The sequence below is a fragment of the Astatotilapia calliptera genome, chromosome 2 (genome assembly GCF_964374335.1).
Source record: "Astatotilapia calliptera chromosome 2, fAstCal68.1, whole genome shotgun sequence".
In the NCBI taxonomy this organism is placed as follows: Eukaryota; Metazoa; Chordata; class Actinopteri; order Cichliformes; family Cichlidae; genus Astatotilapia; species Astatotilapia calliptera.
In genome coordinates, this window is record NC_137423.1 from 5,484,211 (window position 1) to 5,505,402 (window position 21,192).

Sequence of the window (21,192 nt, forward strand, 5' to 3'; positions counted from 1 at the left end):
CACACAGTGCTTTTGAACAACAGTGAACTCCGTTTCATCCGCGTGAAACTAAGAATCCACAGTCCACTCTCTCTAAATCGTCCCTGAGATCATTAGCTCTCTCTGTTTTTTTTTTTTTCCAACACTCTTACCAAGTAGTCCCATCAGCGTGCGCAACAGTTCTCAGAAGATCAGAGGAATGATAACAAGCAGCTATTTCTGAATTGGGACATGGTACAAGCCTAGCATTATAAGGCTTCACGCTGAGCAAGAAGAGCAGCAAGAACCCCAAAAATCCTTTGTTCTTGTTCTCATTTAGTTGGGATGAATGGGATGCTGGTGGAGAAACGGCTACAGTGGATGAGATGTTTGTGAAGACACGAGACCTATTACGGTACATTTGCAAGTCTCACAAATACGACATGTATTATGACATGCCTTACTGAGTCAGACTGAGACTGAGTTACTAATTAAAAAAGGCAGGGATAAATCATTTTCTTGTTCTCACTGCCATGTGAAATGAAAGTTAACCATCTCTATCCACCCCCTCTCTTCTCCCTGTCCTTTAACAGGTATAAAGTCCTGGAATAAATCAATGTCATCTTTGTCTTCAGCTCGGCCTTCATATATAAATCACTGGACTCTTTATCCTCACAGTTAAACACAATCAGTGCATTTATAATTTAAATGTAGCAACAAATGTATTACAAAATGTAGCAAACAGATTAAGTAATAACTGTTCTTTTTGCTGTAGGCATCCTCTAAGTGGGAACTCCAGCAACACTTGAGGGAAGATGAACAACTTTAATTATAGACCAACGCGTTTCGGCTTGTGGCCTTCATCAGGGTCCCTGATGAAGGCCACAAGCCGAAACGCGAATTCTTTTATCCTTTCCATGCACCTTGGAAGCAGGTGAAGTTGTGCCAGAAAATTCTTTTTGCTGCGGCATCCTCTAAGTGGCAAACATCATAAAGAAAATATTTATACACTCTAATATTTTACCTTCTGTTTCTGTTGTTAGTTCAAACATTTTCCTTTAGAAAAATTGCACCTGTTTGATCCTTTTTTAAGTTGCTACTATTTAAGTTTAGTCAAATTTCCTGCATTTGGAAATCCTGCCAAAAATACTTTTACACATCAATCTGATTTTATCTCTACAGGTCCTGTTGATTTTTCATCAAACGGAAGCTCGACGAGTTGTCAGCTCAAAGTGAGTAAAAACAATAATGAGACTGCATTTGCTTGTGTGCTTGTTTGTTGGCAGAAGGGAAAAAACAGATCTTTTATGAGTCACGGACTACATGTTTAAATTTAACTTCCCCCTGGACATTTAAGAATTAAAATGTGCGTTGTCTCCGTCTGTTGATTATTAATGTGCTCATAATTATCTAATAAGCTCGGTTGATGAACATGATTGCACATATTTAACATCGCATCGACGTTCGCCGCTTTGTTACTGTAAATTCACCTTCGCTTTAAATTACTGCAGCTGTCTTTAGTCTCAGCTTTTTGTCAGATGATTTTATATGAATCTGAGGAGAGGAGATTTTTGTCAAAGCTTGCTTCAATTCCCTACATCTCTAGACTTGAATCAGAATTTATACTTGCAGATATTTCTTCAGTACTGTAACAGCTATTTTGATATAAAGTCCCCGAGCCACTTGAAAGTCAAAATCAACCACCTAAATAAATCAAGCCCGTTGACGTCAAACTGAAGTGTCATATGATCTTTGGTTTCATCTTCAGGTATCCAAGAGGGGGACATGTAGAGTGTGAAATAATTTCATGTTTGATGGTGTGATCTCATACCGCTACCTCCATCTGAAAAAAAGAATTATGAAACATGCTTGATTTTTTTCCTCTGTTGCTCTGATGTGGTTATTGCACAATGCTTTTGGTTCTTTGATGTTCTTGCAAAGTTCTGCCATCTCTTTTATGTAAGCCTTTGAAGTAGAGCTAGTTGCACTGCATAGTGATATGCTGCACTGTTGCTCTGGCAGTGTGGTCACAGTGTGATACTGCAGCAGTACTGGCGTTCATTTTAATATTACTAGTTTAACTATTCCATTTGATGTCTCTTTAAATTAACCTGGAGTCTTTTCCCTCCCAACATCTGGCTTAGTAATCACTAGAATTTCACCAAATTATTTGAAGTTGGATCTCAAAGAAACAATATTTCTGACCCTTATGAAGGAACAGTAATAATTGCTGTTATAACAAGTGTGCTGCGATAAAGCAGGTCAGCCGGATGACTTTCTGAACTATGTGCTTTGTACCACTAGGGAGCATCAGAGGGCTTTTAAGAGAATGAAAGATTTGAATACTTCATATTTGGCATAGTCAAGTTTGCATTAGAATTCCGCTTTTTTTTTTTTTCCAGCAGGGGTTTGAAATGCTTTGTATGGATATATCAAAACAAATGGGGATTCGTATAAGTTCACTATAATTTCAACGTGAAGAACAACAGACGATGGCTCACAGGGGAACTTTAATAAAACATTTCATTAAAAGTTGGCAGTGAATGGGTGTGATATACCCAAAGGGATTCTGATGAAAACTTTGAAGGCATGTATTTCAGATTTTGTGCTGAGAAACATTAAAAGAGATGCACCTTTGTTGGGCTGTGTGTCATAAAATATTTTAAATGGAGAAACAAAACCCCCAACAACATATAAAGAAACTGGGGGAAGCAGAGAAGCTGAGAGGAGGACAAAAACAACAGTGTAAAACAACTTTTGAGCAAAGAATATTCGGCTCCCATTTGGTTTGAAATGCTGTTTGAAGTTTACCACGAAAAAGAAATCACTTTCATATGAAAGGGTTATTTTCAGACTTATACATTCCAACATCCAAACTCTTCTGCGCTTTGATGAAAAACACCGGAAAAGGTGATCACAGCCTAAATGTAATTTTGAGAAAATAAGCTTTTTATGTTCACACGCAAATTTATCCTTTGTGATAATGACGCTGACTGACTAGACTTTTAGTCAACTGTCTATACTTCAGCTTAATTAAACTTCAAATTTCTTCATCAATTTACATACTTCAGAATGCCTTCGAGCAGCTGACTTCAAAGTAATGCTTCATTTGTCTTCTAGGGCTTTGTAGCTCAGAAGATTTATTTTAAATCATTAATCTAATTTGAGAATTTGATGGGGTTTTGGCACTGCTTTTATTTTATTTTGGAATACTAGTGCTTTATATATGTTGCCATTTGGGAATGCTTCTGAAGATCAATCAAAATCAGCATCCGATTAGTAGTAGTCTGATTATGTGTTGCAGTTTCATTTTCACCTATATCTGCACAGTGATTCTTGTAGATTCACATGTTTTTTGACATTTTTAATAATTAGAACTAAAACACTGTCGGACAAAAAAAGTCAATAACAAACTCGCCTTGATAAAGCTTGGCCCTAACACTGCTAATGAACACCCTTAATATCAAAAAAGTCTCACTTCAGAAATCTAAAAAACAACACACCCGAAAGAACCCCAATATCATTTTAATTAGTGCATTTAACATTCAAAAAAATGATACCTACCGAGAACATGGATGTGATCTATATTTGTATCCACTGTTGTTGTTTATGTGAGATGGGTTCATGAAATATTTGTGTTGATGAATTATTCATTGGACAGGAAAGCCAAGTCAAAAGGCATTATGCCCAATAAACATTAAATTTAGTGGAAGTAATAGTTGACTGCAAGTTATAGATACATCACCACTTCTAAATACTTGTCACCACATGCACAGGTTTCTGTTACTTACTTAAACAGAGCATTGTGAAGAAGCCCCAAATTAGCGATATTTGAAAGAATGACAAAAATAAATAAATAATTAAATAAATATATATCTATATATCTATATATATAGATATATATATATCATTTTTTCTGTGAATCAATGTCTCACATAAAACTAAAAGAACGAAAATAAAAATCAGCTGGACTTTATTTATGTATAAACACAACATAAATTACTGTTAAGATGACTAGTACAGACATTTATTCAGTTTCTTAAAAAAATGCCATAAAACTCTTGCATAATTTACAAAACGTGGTGTCCCTGTGCTATCCAAGACAAAGCTGTGCTTTGTCCCACCGGGCAAAGTTCTTCATACCTTTGCTGTCCTTTTGTTGTTGTTTTTTTTTTCTTTTTGTTGTTTTTTTTCTCACAATGAATATCAGGTACCGCATTTAAACACGTTTCTTTTTTTTCTGTTTAAAATTATCTCAACAAGAATAAGACATTTTGATGTTTACAGTGCTAAATCTGGTATACATAGTGGTTGTTTGGTGAGAATATTTCTATAATCAGAAGTCTCTGATTTCAAAACAGAACAAAACAAATACTCAAGGACACTGCTTGCTCTGGGACTGCACCCACGAGCCTGGTACTTCTAGAGAAGTGCAGATATGCATAATGTAAACATTTCCTCTGCTCTTACAATAATTTGTTGACCCAACTTTCCTTGATGAAAACAACAAAAAAACCAAAAAACCCAAACACCTAAATTAGCTCACTGATTCCTTAAAGACACCACTATTCCTCTGTTTCAGAGTCCAGAAGGCTTGTGCTACAGAGGAACTGACCTGTAACTGCCATGTTAAGGCGTAGCGTAGTTGAACATTTACTCTGTAGTGTCCAGGTCACAATGCACAGCATTGTTTTTAACTACTTCTGTTTCTCTCCTCTTTTGTTTTTCTTTTTTCTTTGTTCCTTTTTTTTTCTATTTTTATACAAAAACACAATAACACTCAGGGCACTCACCAGCAACTATTAATTAAAGTTGCTTTTCATTTCTGTCGACTGGAGAGTCTCCACCAAAACAAAGTCTCTTTGGCAGAAAGTACACCTGGTATTGTTACCTCTTCCCAATTTCACTTTGCCGGAGAAAGTGGATGTTATTAGTGCTGTCTGCTAGTTCTGGGTACTGCTCGATGGAAAGCACATAGTACCCATCATATCCCAAAACTTTGCCACTACTCAGAAGCTGCCTCTTCTCCCCTTCTGTCCAGGGGCGAACCCCTTCCTCACCGTCCCTCACTCGCTGCTGCTCTTTGGCCCATGCGCCTGCCAGGGCACGCTGACGTGCAAGCTCGATAACTCGCGCTTTCTCCTCATCCACTGTGGATCCGTAGCGGATATGAAAAGCCAGAGCTCCAGCACGAATCTCCACATCAGCAAATCGCCGAGTTCGACTGTCCATGACTGTGGTGGACTGGGAAACAGTCACATTGACACCATTCTCAAGAGTCTTGTGTCCACTAGTGAGGTGTAACGCAGCAAGGTCAGCATCTGGAAGGCCTGGCTTGACAAAGTAGTGGGTGTCTCGCCCTTCTATGGTAAAGTGGAGGTCTTCTAGATAGAAAGCATTGTTGAGGATTGATGCAACCTTGATACAGTCCTCACTGGCCACGTTGAGTGTGTGAGTGTGGACACTGCCCTTGTAGATGGCAAACATAACAGCCCTTCCGATGGGAGACATTGCAGCTGAGAACCACAGCCAAGACTTTTCACCTCTCCGACCTCTATTGAGATGGACCTCTGGCAGCCGCTCGAATGACAAGAGAGAGTGTGCTTGTCTGGTTACTTCCTGCTGGACCCCAGAGATAGACTGTAGGAAAAGTGCAGTGAAACGTTAATGCCTGAACATGGCAGAACCTGACTCTCCAGGCCATTTAGAACCAGCTACTGCTCTGCTTCAGAGAGTTTTTCATCCCCATCCAAGATAATGGTGTTTTCAAGCTGTGTTCTCAAGCCAAAAGTAGATAAATCCCCCATGACAATTTTACTGCAACACTTTTTTGTGTTAAGGCCTTAGACCAAAGGAGCCAAGCATCAAAAAGTAGTTTTAACAGTAGCGACACCAGAATATTATTTAGAAAATTAGACAGCTTTAAAATATGTTCAGCTCGTAACTAAACTCAGACAGCGCAAAGAAAACTTTTCCTTATTTTCTGTTTATTATTATGCAAATATGGCCCAATTAAAACAGATCTTCTATGAAAAGCAATGCAGTCCAATTAGGAAATGGCAGCTTCAAAATACAGAGGTAAAAGGAAAACAATGGGAGGGGAAAAAAACTAACACCTTTTTTGTAATCTGGTCATCTGTAGAAGCAAAGGTTTTGTCTCAGTCGCTCTTCAGTTTATTTTGGGTTCAGTTTTGTCTGAGAGACATTAATTTTACCCACCGGCAGATCATCCCACAGCTGACTCTTCCTCAGTTCATACGATGGCATGCTCAAGTCAAACTTTGGGACTGGAAAACCAGGAATGGTGTTGTGAAGATGGAAACCAAAAGTTACTAGCCAGGTGTTAACATCTGAAAAAAGGAAATGAATTGAGGTTAAAATGTAAAGTTCTAACTATAGTTAAAGATTTGAAAATGAACTAGCTGCAAGAGTATGGCTGGTATAGTTTAAATGTGCTGACACAGTGACAGTGCGTGTGTGTTTCATGATGCCAAAATGTGGTCCTGGGGAAAAATATTCTAGAGGATATTTGTAACTCCCTGTGAGACTTATCATCAGCTGCGCCTTGAGGCAACTGTTGTGATTTGGCACTGTATAAATAAAATTGAATTGAAAATCGAATTGAATTGAATCTGGTTAAGAAATGTGATATTTTCCACAATTAATATGGTGAGATAGCATATTGGTGTCATGGCTGCTGTGATTCCATCTCAGACTGATCTTTAGCGAGAGCGAATTTCTTGAGTACTCACTTTAGTACATGTTTAACGCTAATTTGATGCTTTTGAAAACTGCATATTGAATAAATTAATAGCTTATATGAATATACATGCAATATTCAGATGTTAATAAAGCTAAATTGGATCATCAGATCAATGACAATCATCACAGCTGTTTAGCAGATTATGGATTAGATTTAAAATTAACTGGCAATTCAATGTTTTCAGGAAAAGCTGCCAAGTATTTGCTTTTTCTTGCTGCTTCTTGATAAACAGAAAAAAAATGCTTGGCAGAAAAATCAATCATGAAAATAATAGCAATTGTTGCAATAGCACGAGCAGCTTCAGGTGCACATCTTACCTGCAACGTATTCTTTAACTTCATGGACTTTGCTGATGGGGTTGTTATTTCTGAACATGTACAGATTAAAAGGGACTGGCTCTTTGCCAATTTTTTTCCAAGCAGAAACATCTGGAATGGTCCACCTTCCAGACATTATATCATAATCCTTCTCCCCAAAGTGCAACAGTTTAGTCAGAGGATCATAAAGGCCCCCGTGAAAGCCGAGCACAAGCTGGAAATCTGGGTTAGAGTCCAAGTAGACCTCACCATATGCTGTGTATAGAAGCTGTTTGACCAGGAGGCCGTTGCTTGTGAAGACAGCCAGAGGTGTGCCGGTGTTATCACAAGCAATATAGAACTCCTCTCCACTGCTGATCTCCATAGCAAACACGTGGCCTTGTAGGTCATAGTAGAGTGAGGTGATCTCTGAACTTGAGTGGTTGTATACGTGTGTTATTCGAGCCGGATAGCTCAGATCTGCATAAAAGTACTGCAGGTGCTGGCCCAGGCTGCTCTTTGTGGATACTCTTCGGCCAAGTCCATCATAACGATACTGAATTGTCCAGCCGCTGCTCTTGCTATAAACCCGTACCAAAAGGCCTTTAGAGTTGTACTCAAAGATTTCTGCTCCCCTCTGACGAAGAAAACCATCTTCATCCATTCTATACTGGATGTCCCCGAGCCGGGTGATGCGGTCTCGCAGGTCGTAACGCAGAGGTAAAAGTCTGGCACTGTTTCCTGCATTCAGCAGGTGCAGATTTCCATTAAGGTCATAAGTATAGCGCCACATCACTTTGTCGTTTAAGAATACAGTCTGGAGCTGGCCATCCACATCATACTCATAGCTGTACTTGGTGGTATTAGCAAAAGGACCAATCTTGATCTCTCGCTTGGTGACTCTGCCCACATCGTCATATTGGAAAGTAATCCAGTACATGAGTGACCGAAATATCTCATACTGGATTTCCTTGATGCGTCCATGTGCATCAAAGTGTTTGGTATATGTCATGACTGCAGTGGATATGATCTGATTTATATCATAGTAGATCACCCCAAACTTTCCAAACTGCTCAACCTTTCCTGAGATGTCATCAAACTGGTATAAGTCGATGGGAAGTGGCGTTTCGTTTATGACGCCTTGTACACTGGTGACACGCAGGCTGCTGTCATAAGTATAATCAAAGCGTGCATTGACCATGCCATCCTCACTGAAGCGGAAAATCTGCCGGTCGACCAGGGGACCCACTTGCCGGTAGCGAATAGAGCAGATGAAACCTTCATTTTGCAGGTTGACAGTCTTCAGCACACCTGCTGTTTCATCATAGGTGAAGCTGACCCTTGTGCTGTCATACAGGATCTCTGACAGTTTATTCTGCCTGCGGTACCTGTACAGGACTCTCCGGCCTGTGCCAAAGTGACCTATTCTCAGCAGGAGGCCATCTTCACTGTAGTCCACCGCTACTGAGGCATTGCTCTCTGGCGGGTGATAAAGGTTCCTGTAGTAACCCACTGAACGAATGGTCTGCATGGTGTAGCGGGCCACACTTGGCATGGTGACAGCAGATAGACGGTCGAGAGAGTCAAAATCGAATATATACTGTCGCTGGCTGTGAAGCAGGAGAACCATGGACTAAAAGGAAAAGAGAAAATAGGGAATATTTCCTTAAGTTGGATAATATTTCTGAAATGCAAGACATCCTGAGTGCAAGCAGGGTGTAGTAAGATATATGAAATATAGACTGAGTAGTATTACTGTTTTTAGTTGTACTGCCTATTGTCTAATTATTGAAAAAGGTAATAAAAATACTACATAGACCTCTGTGACAATCTTTATGTTTACAGTGTAAAATACATAAATGAATAAAAATCGACTCCTTAACTAGTTCCATGCTAATGACTCACTGTGCAAATAGAAGTAATATTTATTTTTAACTCATCTTAGCCAGGAAGTCTTATTTTAGCTAATTTACAGTAGATGCAGTTAGGAGTTTGGCCTGCCTTCCAAGCATTTACCACTTTTTTTCTGTTAAATTGTCAAGCCCAGTCATCCGTTGCTACACTGAGGTTTCCTGTGCTCCCTGAGCCTCCTGTGTTACTTGTGTCAGAGTGTTGACATGGCCGCTCCAGGTCACGCAACACAAGGATGCAGCCTGTGACTGCTAAGAAAAATCTCTGCATATGTTTGTAGCAGAGCGTCCCTCTGCAATTTTAAAAACACTGCAAAACAACTAAAGAATATTTATGTGGAAAAAAGGGAGAGAACGATATAGCACCGAGTTGCTCTTTCCTGTTTGACATGCACCACTTGAAAGGTTAGATTTTAAATTCTTGCAGTAAATTTTTCATAATATACATATGCAAAATTACACTCTTTAAGATGGAGTTTGCTCATAATGTATTGGTATTGATCAATGAAGCACATTCTTAGAATTTAAACACCACAGCAACCTGAGTGTTCAGGTTTGCTTTAACCGAACATATTAATAAACCATTAGAACGCAGTGTATGCATTATTTAGATGTTGCCAATTAATATGTGATAAATACACTCTTACAAGAATTCAACTTGTTTTTGGTAACCCAGCTGTAATTTTAGCAAGTGGAGACGGAGTCAGATGGTGAGGTGTAGAGTTTTAGAAGGTTTCAGCTATTAGAGGTATGTAATTGCTGTCTGTTATTTAGCAAGATCACACAAATTCTATTAAGCTGAATTCCTTAAAGGTATTTGCCCAATTGATGAATCCAGTGATTTCTAGATAACTTCTTTAACATTGCAAAATTGAGCACTGGCCTTGGAATAGTGTACATATTTTGTTACTGCTACTGTAGAGACTGTGGACAATATTAAACATAAATATTGCCTCCCAGCATTTTTTTCACTGGTGGAACCTCGGTAAGACAGACAGCAATTTAAAGAGTATACTGTTTTATTGCATATTGACTGTATCCAGAATGCAGTATCACTAAGTCATTTCATGTCTTTTTGCTCCCAGAATTTTGATGACTGGGTTGAGTTATAGGATGGTAGTTACAGATGGACATGCCAGATTGTCCTGTGCAGGGAAACCAACTGGACATTTTTAATTCTAAAGCTTATAAACGACAAAGTCATTGCCTAGTCCCTCTATAATAAGCTCTGGTACTTGGCAAATTGTAGCTGATTTTTCTTGTAAAATAATGTTATGTTAGGGGCTTGACTCGCCCTGTAGTGATATATGCAGATGAGCCTGCTGTACAATGCATCTTACATATTGCTTCTTCTAGTCATGTTATTTTCTTACCTGCTCTAGGTAGGTGTAGCTCCATATCTTCCCATCAGCAAACACCCTGGAAATCAGGCGGCCTTGGCTATCATACTCAAGCCTCTCAGTGGTAGGACCTCTCTGCAGGGCACTGATCTGCCCACTGCTTGTGCGACTGACATTAACTGGCAGCAGCTTACTGCTGGGTACCCAGAGAACTGGATGTCCTGCGGTGTCATAAATAATCTTTAAGAGGAACTTCCTGTGGTCATCATAAATTTTCTCTGTCCTTAGGGTGCGATCATAATCAACGGAAAGAATGTTCCGTCCGTTCACCTGTGGGGGTGAAAAAAAAATCTAGTTAAAATTGGGTTAGACCAAAAAAATTCAAAATAAATAAAACTTCTCCTAAAACTAGTGATAATATAGTTTTGATGCTTGAAAATAACAAATGAGGACTGATTATACAACATTACAAATTTAAGAACAAATACTTTGATTTGATATCACTGGTCTTTGTCAGGATGGCTCTTTAAACTGTATTCATAGATTTTTTTTTTTACTACAGTTGTCACAGAGATTAACACCTCCTTCACGAGGCTCATTAAACTGAGAGACACTTTGGCGATCGTTCAGGTACACTTAAATCACAACCTCCTAAATTCAGTGGAGACAAAAAATTACCGTGAGCCAAAGTAACCACCCAAGTTAAGTTCATGAAGTGCCTTAAATCATAAGACCCGTGTCAGATTCTAGGAAGCAGGAGTAAGAAAAGGAGGAGTCATGTACAGTACTAGAATATTGATAACCCTCTACATCAGGGTAAATGTTGTGACTGATAAATCTCTATTGAAGGAAAAGAGTGCAGAAATATTTTCCAAGGTTATAATAAGGACAGAGACAGCCACCAATATGAATTTGGACAGTTTGATCTGGATTTTGCATAAGTAAGTTGGTTGGATTATCTAAATGTGCTACAAGGGAAAAAAAAGTTAAAGAAAAACCTTAACATACCCTCAGCTTGCGTCCAAACACGATAACTTTCCCTCTGGCTTGTTCTTTGCGGAAGCGCCACTCTACCAAGTTTTGCCCACTCTCCCCTGGCAAGCTCATGTTGCGTCTGGCTACAGTCGGGTTGGCAGCGCCTGCCAGGATGTGGGGCTCTGTCTGGTAGTGGGTGTCCATCCCGTTGGCATAGGTAATCCTGAGCGAATTGTCATACCCCACTTGGTAGCTACTTCTACACTGGTCTGTTGATAGTAGACAAAAAGTGAAACTTTTGAGGCAGTTACACACTGGAACTGATGCTAACAGTCTTCTGGGTTGATCAATGGTTGTCTGTGAAGATGCTACAAGTTCTTAGCATTTCAAATTAGTACATTTTAAAATGAAGAACGATCATGGATGACGTGCTAAAATAACTGGGCCATCTGGCTCAGGCGGAGCGCAGAAACCACTTAGTTACAAGGTTGATACATCTCCCTGACACCCAAACCCACACACTGAGAGAGTAATCATTTACACTGTCGTCTGTCAGGCTTTCGTAATGATACACGACTTCAGCTTACTCAACATGGCCCCGCCGACCCCTGGAACAATGACAAATAACAACTTACAAAATAGCCAACTGAGCTGGGATGATGCGATTCGAGGCCTTACCCTGAGCCAAAGTGTAGAAGGCACGGACAATTGAGGTATTTGTTGTGATGCTGATTTCCTCCTCTGTCATGGAGCTTTCAATATCCACCGTCAAAGCGCTGTATAGGTCCGTGTACAAGTTATTCACCATTCCAGTGGGAAACGTCACATTCATTAGGCGTCCTTCACTGTCATAGCTGGTTGACAAAAAGAACATCGAATGACAAAGCATTGATATGTATGAGGGCTCTCATAGTGCCACAGTGCATTCAATTATCAGCTCTTTTATACTCGTTGAGTAAAACCATCGACTTTCTTGTAATTAAAATGTCACATGTTCAATTTCCTGAGCATAAGTGGAGGCATGTCTGTATAAACCCTAGGCAAAATCCAAATATTTAATATGGGAGAGTGACACATCTCATCAGCTATCACGTTCATATAAAAAAAATTACAGAGACTTGTAATGAATTCAATTATTTGGATGATTGATGTGCCATTATAATCTTAACTGAATTCTGCTTTTTTAGTTGTAGTGAGGATATCATTCATGGCATAATGTGACATGACAGCAAATTAGACAAGGGAGAAAGAAAATCAATCTCTGGTAGCCCATGCTACCAAAACAAAGCCCGGTCATTATGGAATAATAAATAATGAAATACAGTGCAGGTCATTTTGCTTTTAAAGTGTGCCTGTTAACCCAACACACTAATGTCACCATCACTACTGTCACCTACAACATCATTAAACACGGTTCAGTAAAAGAATAAAACACTTAATTTGCAATGAGATACTGAAGTCAAACTAGGCTATTTTGCTATCTGAGGCAAATTTTATAATTAGATTTCAATTAAATGTGCACCCTAAAGCAGTTCGCAGGTAACTGTGGTTCCCAATTATAGAGTAAAGTTGTACTAAGCTGTGAGACGAGAGAGACCATGCACAGCATTACACACATTCAAGAACATATGTGGCAAACATACTTGTCTTTTACCTCATGATGTACTGCACAACTGTGTGTAATCATAATTATGGGCTGTTTCCATATTCTGAAAGCTTAATTAAAAGCAACCCAACTCAATATAGCAATCACAGAAAGGTTTCCACAAAATGTTCTTGCCAATTGCTATCATACGTACTCGTAGAATGTTGTCCAGCCAATCTCTGATGTCTTTGTAGCCAGCAGCCCATTATTGCCATGGTACGTAAGAAGTACCAGCTCCTGACCCTGTGCTGTGAGTGTCTTCAATCCACCGTTGGTGCTCATGGTCATCCAGATCACCTGGTTATCAGGTGCGACGATACGCACCGGCATGCGATTGGGATCCCTACGAATTCTCAGAGTGTTGCCACTGCTGTCAGTAACAGCTGTGATGTCATTCTCTGTGCTGTAGCTGAAAGTATATTTCAAGTCACCAGTCAGCAAGCTTGCAGTGTGTTGGTGGGTACCATTGCTGTCAAACACATACAGCTCCTGGGCATCAGGGGAAGCCACTTCGTATGTATTGGCACTGGAAGTTGGCCCGTTTCTAGAGATGGCCCGGATGCGGATGTTGCCCAGGTCTGCCACGTAGAGTGTTCCATCTGGAGCTGCCACTAAAGAAGATGGAGCATTGAGCCTTGCATCTTTGGCATAACCATCCCCTGTCTGGTAACAGTCGCAGTTGGCATCATTTTTGCAATCGCAGTCGGAGGGAGCCCCGGCCAAATGAGTTATCTCACCATCCACAGAAACCTTCCGGATCCTGCTCATCTTTCGCTCATCTGTCTCTGCTACGTAGATGGTACCATGGTAAGATATGGCAATGGAAACAGCGGATTCTAGAGGGGTTAATTGTGCCCTCTGACCACCAGCCACTCCCCGCTCCAGTCCAGCCAATGGGCAGTGGTTAGGTCGGCCAGCTGCAATGCTGACTTGACCATTTTCTGAAATGCGCAGCACTATATTGTTGTCCAGAACATACAGCGAGTTGTCCATTGGGCTAACTGCTAGGTCTGTGGGCCACTCCAAAATCACCTGAAATACAGGTATCAGTAGATTAGCCCATTTAATGACAATGTTACCCGTCAGTACATCAGTATACATTTTCAGACAATTTCTCTCCATTGACATTTATAGTGTTACTTCCTTGCTCTTACCATAGTAATTATATTTCTTTTGTATATAAGAATGCACTTTATGATGTGTGTTTTTCACAGTATGTGTCAGGAGCAGATTGAAGCCACAAAGAATTCTTGGTATGCCAACACACACACACTAAATAAAAAAGTTCTCGAGTCTGTTCTAATTAGGAGCAGAAGTTGTACCAAGAATGAAGACTTAGATAAAAAGGAGTTGAAGCCCCGACCTCTTTCTGACCTTCAAACAGTTAGCTTTGAACAGCGGATTGTCAGTCTCAGAAAGTTGCACAGACACAGCAGTGCATAAATCGATGGTGAAAAGATGTAGGGGAAGGGCATTTCTGAAAATATTTGACCATCTGTCAAGCAAATCTGATGAGCCTCTTAAACTGAGTTACATGTGGACATTAAGTACTGTTCTGTAAAACGAATTTTAAGTTTACATGGTTGGTATTGTCCAAAAAGAATGATGTCCTAGCAGAAAATACATTTGTGCAATTCTGTAGTTATGTGACACCCCTTTGCATTCAGCACACAGTGACATCACCTCGTTTTCCCATAAAGGGTTTTAGATCTACACAGCTGAAATATACTTTTTTAATCAGCTTTTTGGTGATGATTTTAAGATATATCGCTGATGCAGGAAGGATTAGCTCTCATTCTATTATTTTTTTCCCCCCAAACTTGGAACAAACCATATGATATTAATGGGCCAGGAGAATGAATACCTAAGGGATATAACATTAGCTCTGAGCTCTTCAACCTGGGACTGGGTAATGAATTTAATATAGCAGATTAAATATAAATAAAATTAAAAAATAATTCATACATTTAAAGTGACATCATTATTAACCATGTCTTGCAATAATAATAGGTATATATAATGATCCAAAAACTACTGTAAAACCACAGCCAGCCATTACAGTCTCCTTGTCAGAAATGTGTCATTGAATAAAAAGCTTATTTATAACAGCACAAATGACTGGTCTGGCCTTCAAATACATAACTGTGTCATTAAAACTGTCAAAACACTCCTGAATTGTGCTTTTCCACAGGGTGATTAATAATAAAACATGATGCCTTTGAGGCTGCCTGAAGTAAAACTGCACTGAGCCACTTCTCTAGCTTGGATGCCTGAAGATCACACAGTCTCGCCAAAACCATGTTTTTACTGGCTTACACCAAATGACTTGGTTAATTAGCAAAAAGTGACAAGCTTAATCCTTTGTCCCCATGTTCTTTTATGTTCACCCGCTTCATGTTCACCACCCACGCGTGTACACAAACACTGATTGCTTTCTCTTCTGTTTATGTTAAAAATGTTCTTAAGTTGCCTTAAACGCCATTTTATTTTCTCCCAAACTCAAATGTGTTTCTCTTATTATCTAACCTCTTAATAGGACACCACTTGCGATATCTGTTCTTGGAGTTATTTTGGTTGTGAATGTAGATAATTTCCATTGCCATGTTTGGTTTGTAGCCTTGTACTCTGCCTTTTTGTAAGCCGGTCTAGATTAAAACATTAGGAATCTAATCAAAATGTAAATCTGGTTAGTTAAAAGGAACAAGAAGAAAACACTTTGGGCTGGCTTGCAAGAAACCACTAACAGTAGACAGGTCAAATTCAAAGGACTCTATTATGGACAGTGTCATGGACCCACAAAGTTGTTTCCTGAACCATTAGCTTTGCCAATCTGCTGCTTACTGGTTCTCTAAAAACTCTTCTATTCACATCTCGGGCTGCTTATGTAGTTCGCTTCAGAATTCACTTTCTGCAGAAGCAGGGTATAGAAGAGGATGTGAATGCCTGTATTTTCATATGATAAAAGGCTTTTTTGGGGTTTTTATTTTTCTTCATAAATAAAGGAGCCAGATGAGAAAAGATATTAATGTTTAAGCAAGGGAATCTGCACAAGAGGTGTCATGGTATTGTAATTCTTTAACCTATTGCGTAGGGACAGGGTGCTGGTTTTATGTCACCCCGGGTAGGCAGTAAATTTTGTCGGACAAAGCCGGCCCTCCTCAGGTACTGCCAAAGAAAAGGTTTTATGTGCAGCGAGCCTGCTACCGAGTGCTGCTTCATTATCATGTGCGGTGTAAGTGTCCTCAATGCTGAGAATTTCTAGTGGAACACTAAACACTAATTCAGCTCCAGCCACATCAAAACAAGCCCCCCAAACTGAGTAATTATTCTTCCCTCCATATCTTCTGCCGTGACCTGAAAACTCATCTCTTCAATAAACACTTCATGTTTCCACTTCCTGCAAAATCCCATCCTCCTCCTAGCACACATTTTCCTCCTGTGCTTTCAGAGAAAATGCTCTGCTCGTGTTGGATTGAGTGCAAAGAGCGCGAGAGAGAGCCAGAAAACAGGAGCATTTTCTTCTTCTCTTTCTTTCTTCAGCAAGCACCTCATAATGTTGGTGTTCTAGGAATGTAAATTTATTCCACTGATCTTACTGTTTTGATTTGACTGCTTTTTTTTTTCTTTTTTTTTTCTTTACGGCTGTATAAACGGGAACTGTACATATATTTAAAGTCTCCTCTTTATCCAAGTCTCCTGACCAAGATGCTGTAATTGAAATATTACAGAACCACATCACAGAGCAGGTGACACAAAATAACTCAAAACTGCAGAATAAAACAAAAACAGAATTATTAAACCATGAAGAAAGTTCCCAGTAAGAATAATTTTAAAGATTACATCTGTGAAAAACAGACACAGCCTAAGTGGCAATCTAAAACCACCAGCACAAATAAGACTGATTTAATGCCATCAAATAATAAATGAATTATGCTAAAACATCCAGATTCTAATATACTACCAAATATTAGCAGCCAGAAGAGTGCATACACTTTCCACAGCAATGATTTCCATTCCCTGAAAGAGAGCAGTTTTTGCAATTTCAAATTTAATTGCAAAAGGTTCCAGGAAGAGCGAGCTGCATGTAAAAAAGCTATTTTACCTAAGAGTTTGGAGGATTCTTGATAATAATATAGATGCTGAGGTTAAAAAAAAAAGAAAAAAAAAAAAGAAGGACAGTGCCAAGGCTAATACCCTATTTCACATTTTATTCCACAAAAATTTAATGTGTCCTTTTCTTATTCTCCACCTCTACAACACGTTTTCATGAAATACGGCTTCATAATTTTTGCTTAGTCCTGCTTACTGACACACACAAAGAATTGCCCTTGGCAAAGGAAACATGGCTTTGTACGGAGCGCTCTCTTGAAAACCAGTAGTCATAGTGCATGTACAGTATGCAGTTATACAGCATATCATACAGAGCAGTCAAACAACACATGTCAGTAACCATACTGAAGGGGTACAATGATGGGTGCACCATACTGGTCATACTAAGAACCGGCTGGCACTTCTGTGTTTAAGTCACCTGATTGATGTCCATGCTATTGTCACAGGTCAGCGGGCGAGCCGATGTCAGGTCATTCGAACCGAGGAAAGTGGAGATGATGCCGTTTTGGTCCACTTTTCTGATTGTGGTGCCATCAACAAAATAAATCAGCCCATTCTTGTCCACTGCAATGCCTGTTGAAAACAGGTGAGAGGGAGAGAATGGAGAAGAGAAGTGCAAAGGAAAAAGCTTGTGATAACAGGAAAAAAAAAAAAACATGTTAGATACGCTGCATCTATGCCTGCATGACTCAGTGGACAGAACACGATGGATACATGTGTCAAGCTTGCCTTCCCATTATTCAGGTCACTGCAAAAAGCAAAGCCATCAATAATTCACAGTCTGCTTTTCTGCTATTAAATAATTTCACAGGCAGAAGTGGGAAAGGCTGTATTCATATGGTATATATGCACTTTGCCTTGTCTCGTAACCCTCCTGTCCAAAAGAGACCTCGGGAGGTAGGGATGTCAATGAGTGGTGCTTTGTGGAGATTTTTTTTTTACGTCGGCAATCATCAACAATCTGCACACCATTTGAGAAATAAATAAGCAGGGGAATGAAAATGACAGCTTTAGACAGTTTTGGATGAAAGAGGTGAAAGACAGGCAGTTGCCTCGGTGACAACTGTGGACTAAATTGTCTCGGTGATTGAGAGTCAGCTCAGAGTCGTAAGCTGGAGCCAAGCCAGTGTGGAGTTGCAATAACCATTTGTCCCAAACTGGGAAAATACATTAACAGACTATGCAAGCCTCCACATCACTTTCCATGCCACTGTGCTGTTTAATATGAGACCTCGGCCATACCTCACATTCAGAGATTTAAATGTTCTGCGCTTTTCTATTTACAATTTAAATTTAATTTCTGAGATTTCAGGATGTTGTAATTAGCATGATCTATAGTTTTCTGAAGGACTTCTACCGGTCTGAACATACTATAACTTCACTTCTACCTCCAGAGTATTATTTCTTTTTCAATGAAGTCTTTAAAAGCTTCTATGGAAGGTGAGTGATTTGGTTTGACCTGTGGCTAGGTCTGCACAAGATTGCTTTCTGCTAAAACATTGATGAGCCGAGGGAGCCCACGGTGAATCCTAGGGAGCTGGCTATTTGACAGTCTGAGATTCTCAGACAGATGAAAAGTGTCACATTTGAGCAGAGTTCAGCACATGTCTGAGAGGAGAAAAAAAGGAGCCATCTGCTGTTTCTTCTATGGTCCCGGCTTCCACCCACTCCATCATTAGAGTCGCTCCCTCAGATTGCCTCCGCTCAAGCCTTTATCACCCAGCTGAAGCTGAGCTATTGCAGTTGGCATTCAGAGCGGGCAACAACTAGTGCGCACAACAATTCATCCTTGCCTTTTCTTCCAGAAGAATTTATGGAAAAGTGAGCAATCACGCCACTAATGACCATGTGATATTTGAATGTGGACAACAGGTTGTGTAGAGTGGGTTTCTGACAGCAGGAGCTTTTTGTGGGAGAAAAAAAAGCCTCTTTAAGAAACAAAGTAATAATTCTAAGGATTTTAAAAGCAATATACAAATATTCAAAACCAGTTCTGCAACAACTTTTTTGATTGGGAGCAGCAGTGCAGAGCCTTAATTAACAAAGCATCTCTGTTTTTCTTAGTTGTATGGAAGTAATCTGAATTGATAACACATGAATCGCAACCAAATTTCATTCATTAAAATCAGTGAGCCGGTTCTTGGCACAGAGCCCAAAGCACAAGTTTAAATCTAGCAGATGCCACTCCTGAATGAGAAACTCATCAATGTGTTCAGCCCCTTCATTTGAATACAGTATCTTCATTAGTTTTAAATTATACCTTTGGGTCCAATGAGAGAGGCCTCTGGAGCTTTGCCGCCATCGCCACAGTGGTCCTCATCAAATGCCAGACAGTGTTCGCCGGTTCCCGCTACCACCTCTGCGTTTGACGGCAGATCCTTGCTTCCAGCCAAAGTTCTGGGTCGGTAGATCCTCCGGGAGTTTGTGTCCGACACATACAGCTGGCCGCTCACTGGATCAGTCACCAGGTAGTACCGGTGTGCTGGGTTGTTACTGCATTCAAGATGATAACTCAGTTATATACTGTAATTGGAGAAAGGTTTTTTCTTTAAAAGCCTTTTTCTAACAGTCCAGCCAGATTGTACTTTAATGGCAACAATTTGCTCCTAAAACGTGATCGATGCCTTAATATCTGAAATACCTCAATCTACCTCTAAACTTCAGCTAACCCTGATGAAATTTAGCCAGATTTTTCTCTCTGAAAATCCCTCCCCATTAAGAGTTAAGAGTAATATGAAGAGCACAGTGAATTTCTCAAGTCGTTTCATCTGTATGCATAGGTGTATATGCAGTATAGGTAGAAAGTACTTTCAGAACATCCAAGAGGCAGTACATTAAAGTATATATCTTAAGTGTAGTGGCATTAATTAGTACCAGTGATACAGAGTGTTCATTTCCTAATTAAGTGTAACGTTGTTCGGTCCAGTTGTTGCATAAATTACAAACCTTAAGACCCAGATAGCAAAAATTGTCATGTGCATGTAAAGTAAATGGTAGCAAGAAACAATGTTTATTCTGAATTTTGCAAGAAACTGTGAGAAATTTCCATAACAGTGAAAGAAGAGCAGAGCCTTTGAGGATGAAAGAGTGGAAACAGAGAGAAGGTTGAATAGATGGGAGTCAAACAAAATTCAACAGGATACCACTGCAGTGGGGTTTCGGTGTACAAAGCACAAATTGACAACTTGTGCAGCAGATCATTTCATTTCCTATCACTCCCCTGTGGGAAGAAGCCTTTGGAAATACAGAAATGACTGGCTTATGTTAACAACATGCAACTACTAATGAATTCTTGTTTCTATTTGCATTCAATTGTCACATAATGGGACAAAGAATCAAACGAATTTACAACACACTATCAACTGGTATTTATACTTTTAAAAAGAAGCTATCAAAACTGTGATTTACTGTCACATTTTTAAAAAACTCGACATATTTAAGAACTACAGTTAAGGCAGGATGGATACATACAACAGAGGCAGTTAACATGAAAAAGCGAGTGCTTTACAGCGCAGTCGTAAACATGGCTTCTCTGCTTGTACTCCATCTTAATGGTACCTTTCTCAATGCTGACCGGCAATGGAAGTGGATAATGTGACGGCAAAATAAATGTGGCAATGAAACATCTTTGTAAAATGATGAAGATGGAGTCGTAAAATTTGACAGCTATTATGAGTCAAAGTAAATGCCCTAAATAGGTGGCTGCTATCAAAGTTCCATAAAGAATTCAACAAGTTAAACATTAGTAACCCTTTCTTTTACAGTCAATCTTCAGGGGGTGGGCGTAATAACGGAGACACCAGTATGGTGTTATACAGTCCAATCAAACGGTCATATAATAAATATTACCTGTGTGAAGCTTATTTGGTCATTTCCTTTAAAAATGTAAGTTGTGAAGGATTTGCCATGTGTTTGTGATAAAATTGTATCATTTGTGCCAAGGCCATCAATGATAAAAAAGCTGCTGCTTGACTATAGGATTAACCAGTGACTGTGTCTGTTCTCAAATTATTCATCTTCCCCTGTAGCTCAAAAGTTTCACCGTACCTGTCCCAGGTGCAAGCGCAGGTGGTAGTCATCCTCTGATGAAACTATCACAAACTCTTGGTAGCTGGCATTGTTCTGCAGGCAATCTGATTTGTCTGACTGATCCAGTATTCAGCAGCTCTTGTGGTGTCAAGACTTTCACGTCACT

General features: G+C 39.6%; 1 protein-coding gene across 6 annotated transcripts in view; it reads right to left on the minus strand.

Moving 5' to 3' along the window:
- Window positions 1-3,914: 3,914 nt before the first annotated feature.
- LOC113030834 (teneurin-3) overlaps window positions 3,915-21,192 on the minus strand; it is a 132,220-nt gene continuing 114,942 nt past the window's right edge. For all 6 annotated transcript variants that reach the window (XM_026182631.2, XM_026182622.2, XM_026182613.2 and 3 more), the window contains 9 exons: window positions 19,258-19,490; window positions 17,416-17,570; window positions 13,042-13,919; window positions 11,921-12,096; window positions 11,276-11,511; window positions 10,301-10,597; window positions 7,039-8,650; window positions 6,178-6,308; window positions 3,915-5,598 (listed from right to left, as the gene is read on the minus strand). In XM_026182631.2, coding sequence (XP_026038416.1) covers window positions 4,846-5,598; window positions 6,178-6,308; window positions 7,039-8,650; window positions 10,301-10,597; window positions 11,276-11,511; window positions 11,921-12,096; window positions 13,042-13,919; window positions 17,416-17,570; window positions 19,258-19,490 — 4,471 coding nt within the window. In that variant the 3' untranslated portion in view covers window positions 3,915-4,845. The remainder of the gene's footprint in view (window positions 5,599-6,177; window positions 6,309-7,038; window positions 8,651-10,300; window positions 10,598-11,275; window positions 11,512-11,920; window positions 12,097-13,041; window positions 13,920-17,415; window positions 17,571-19,257; window positions 19,491-21,192) is intronic.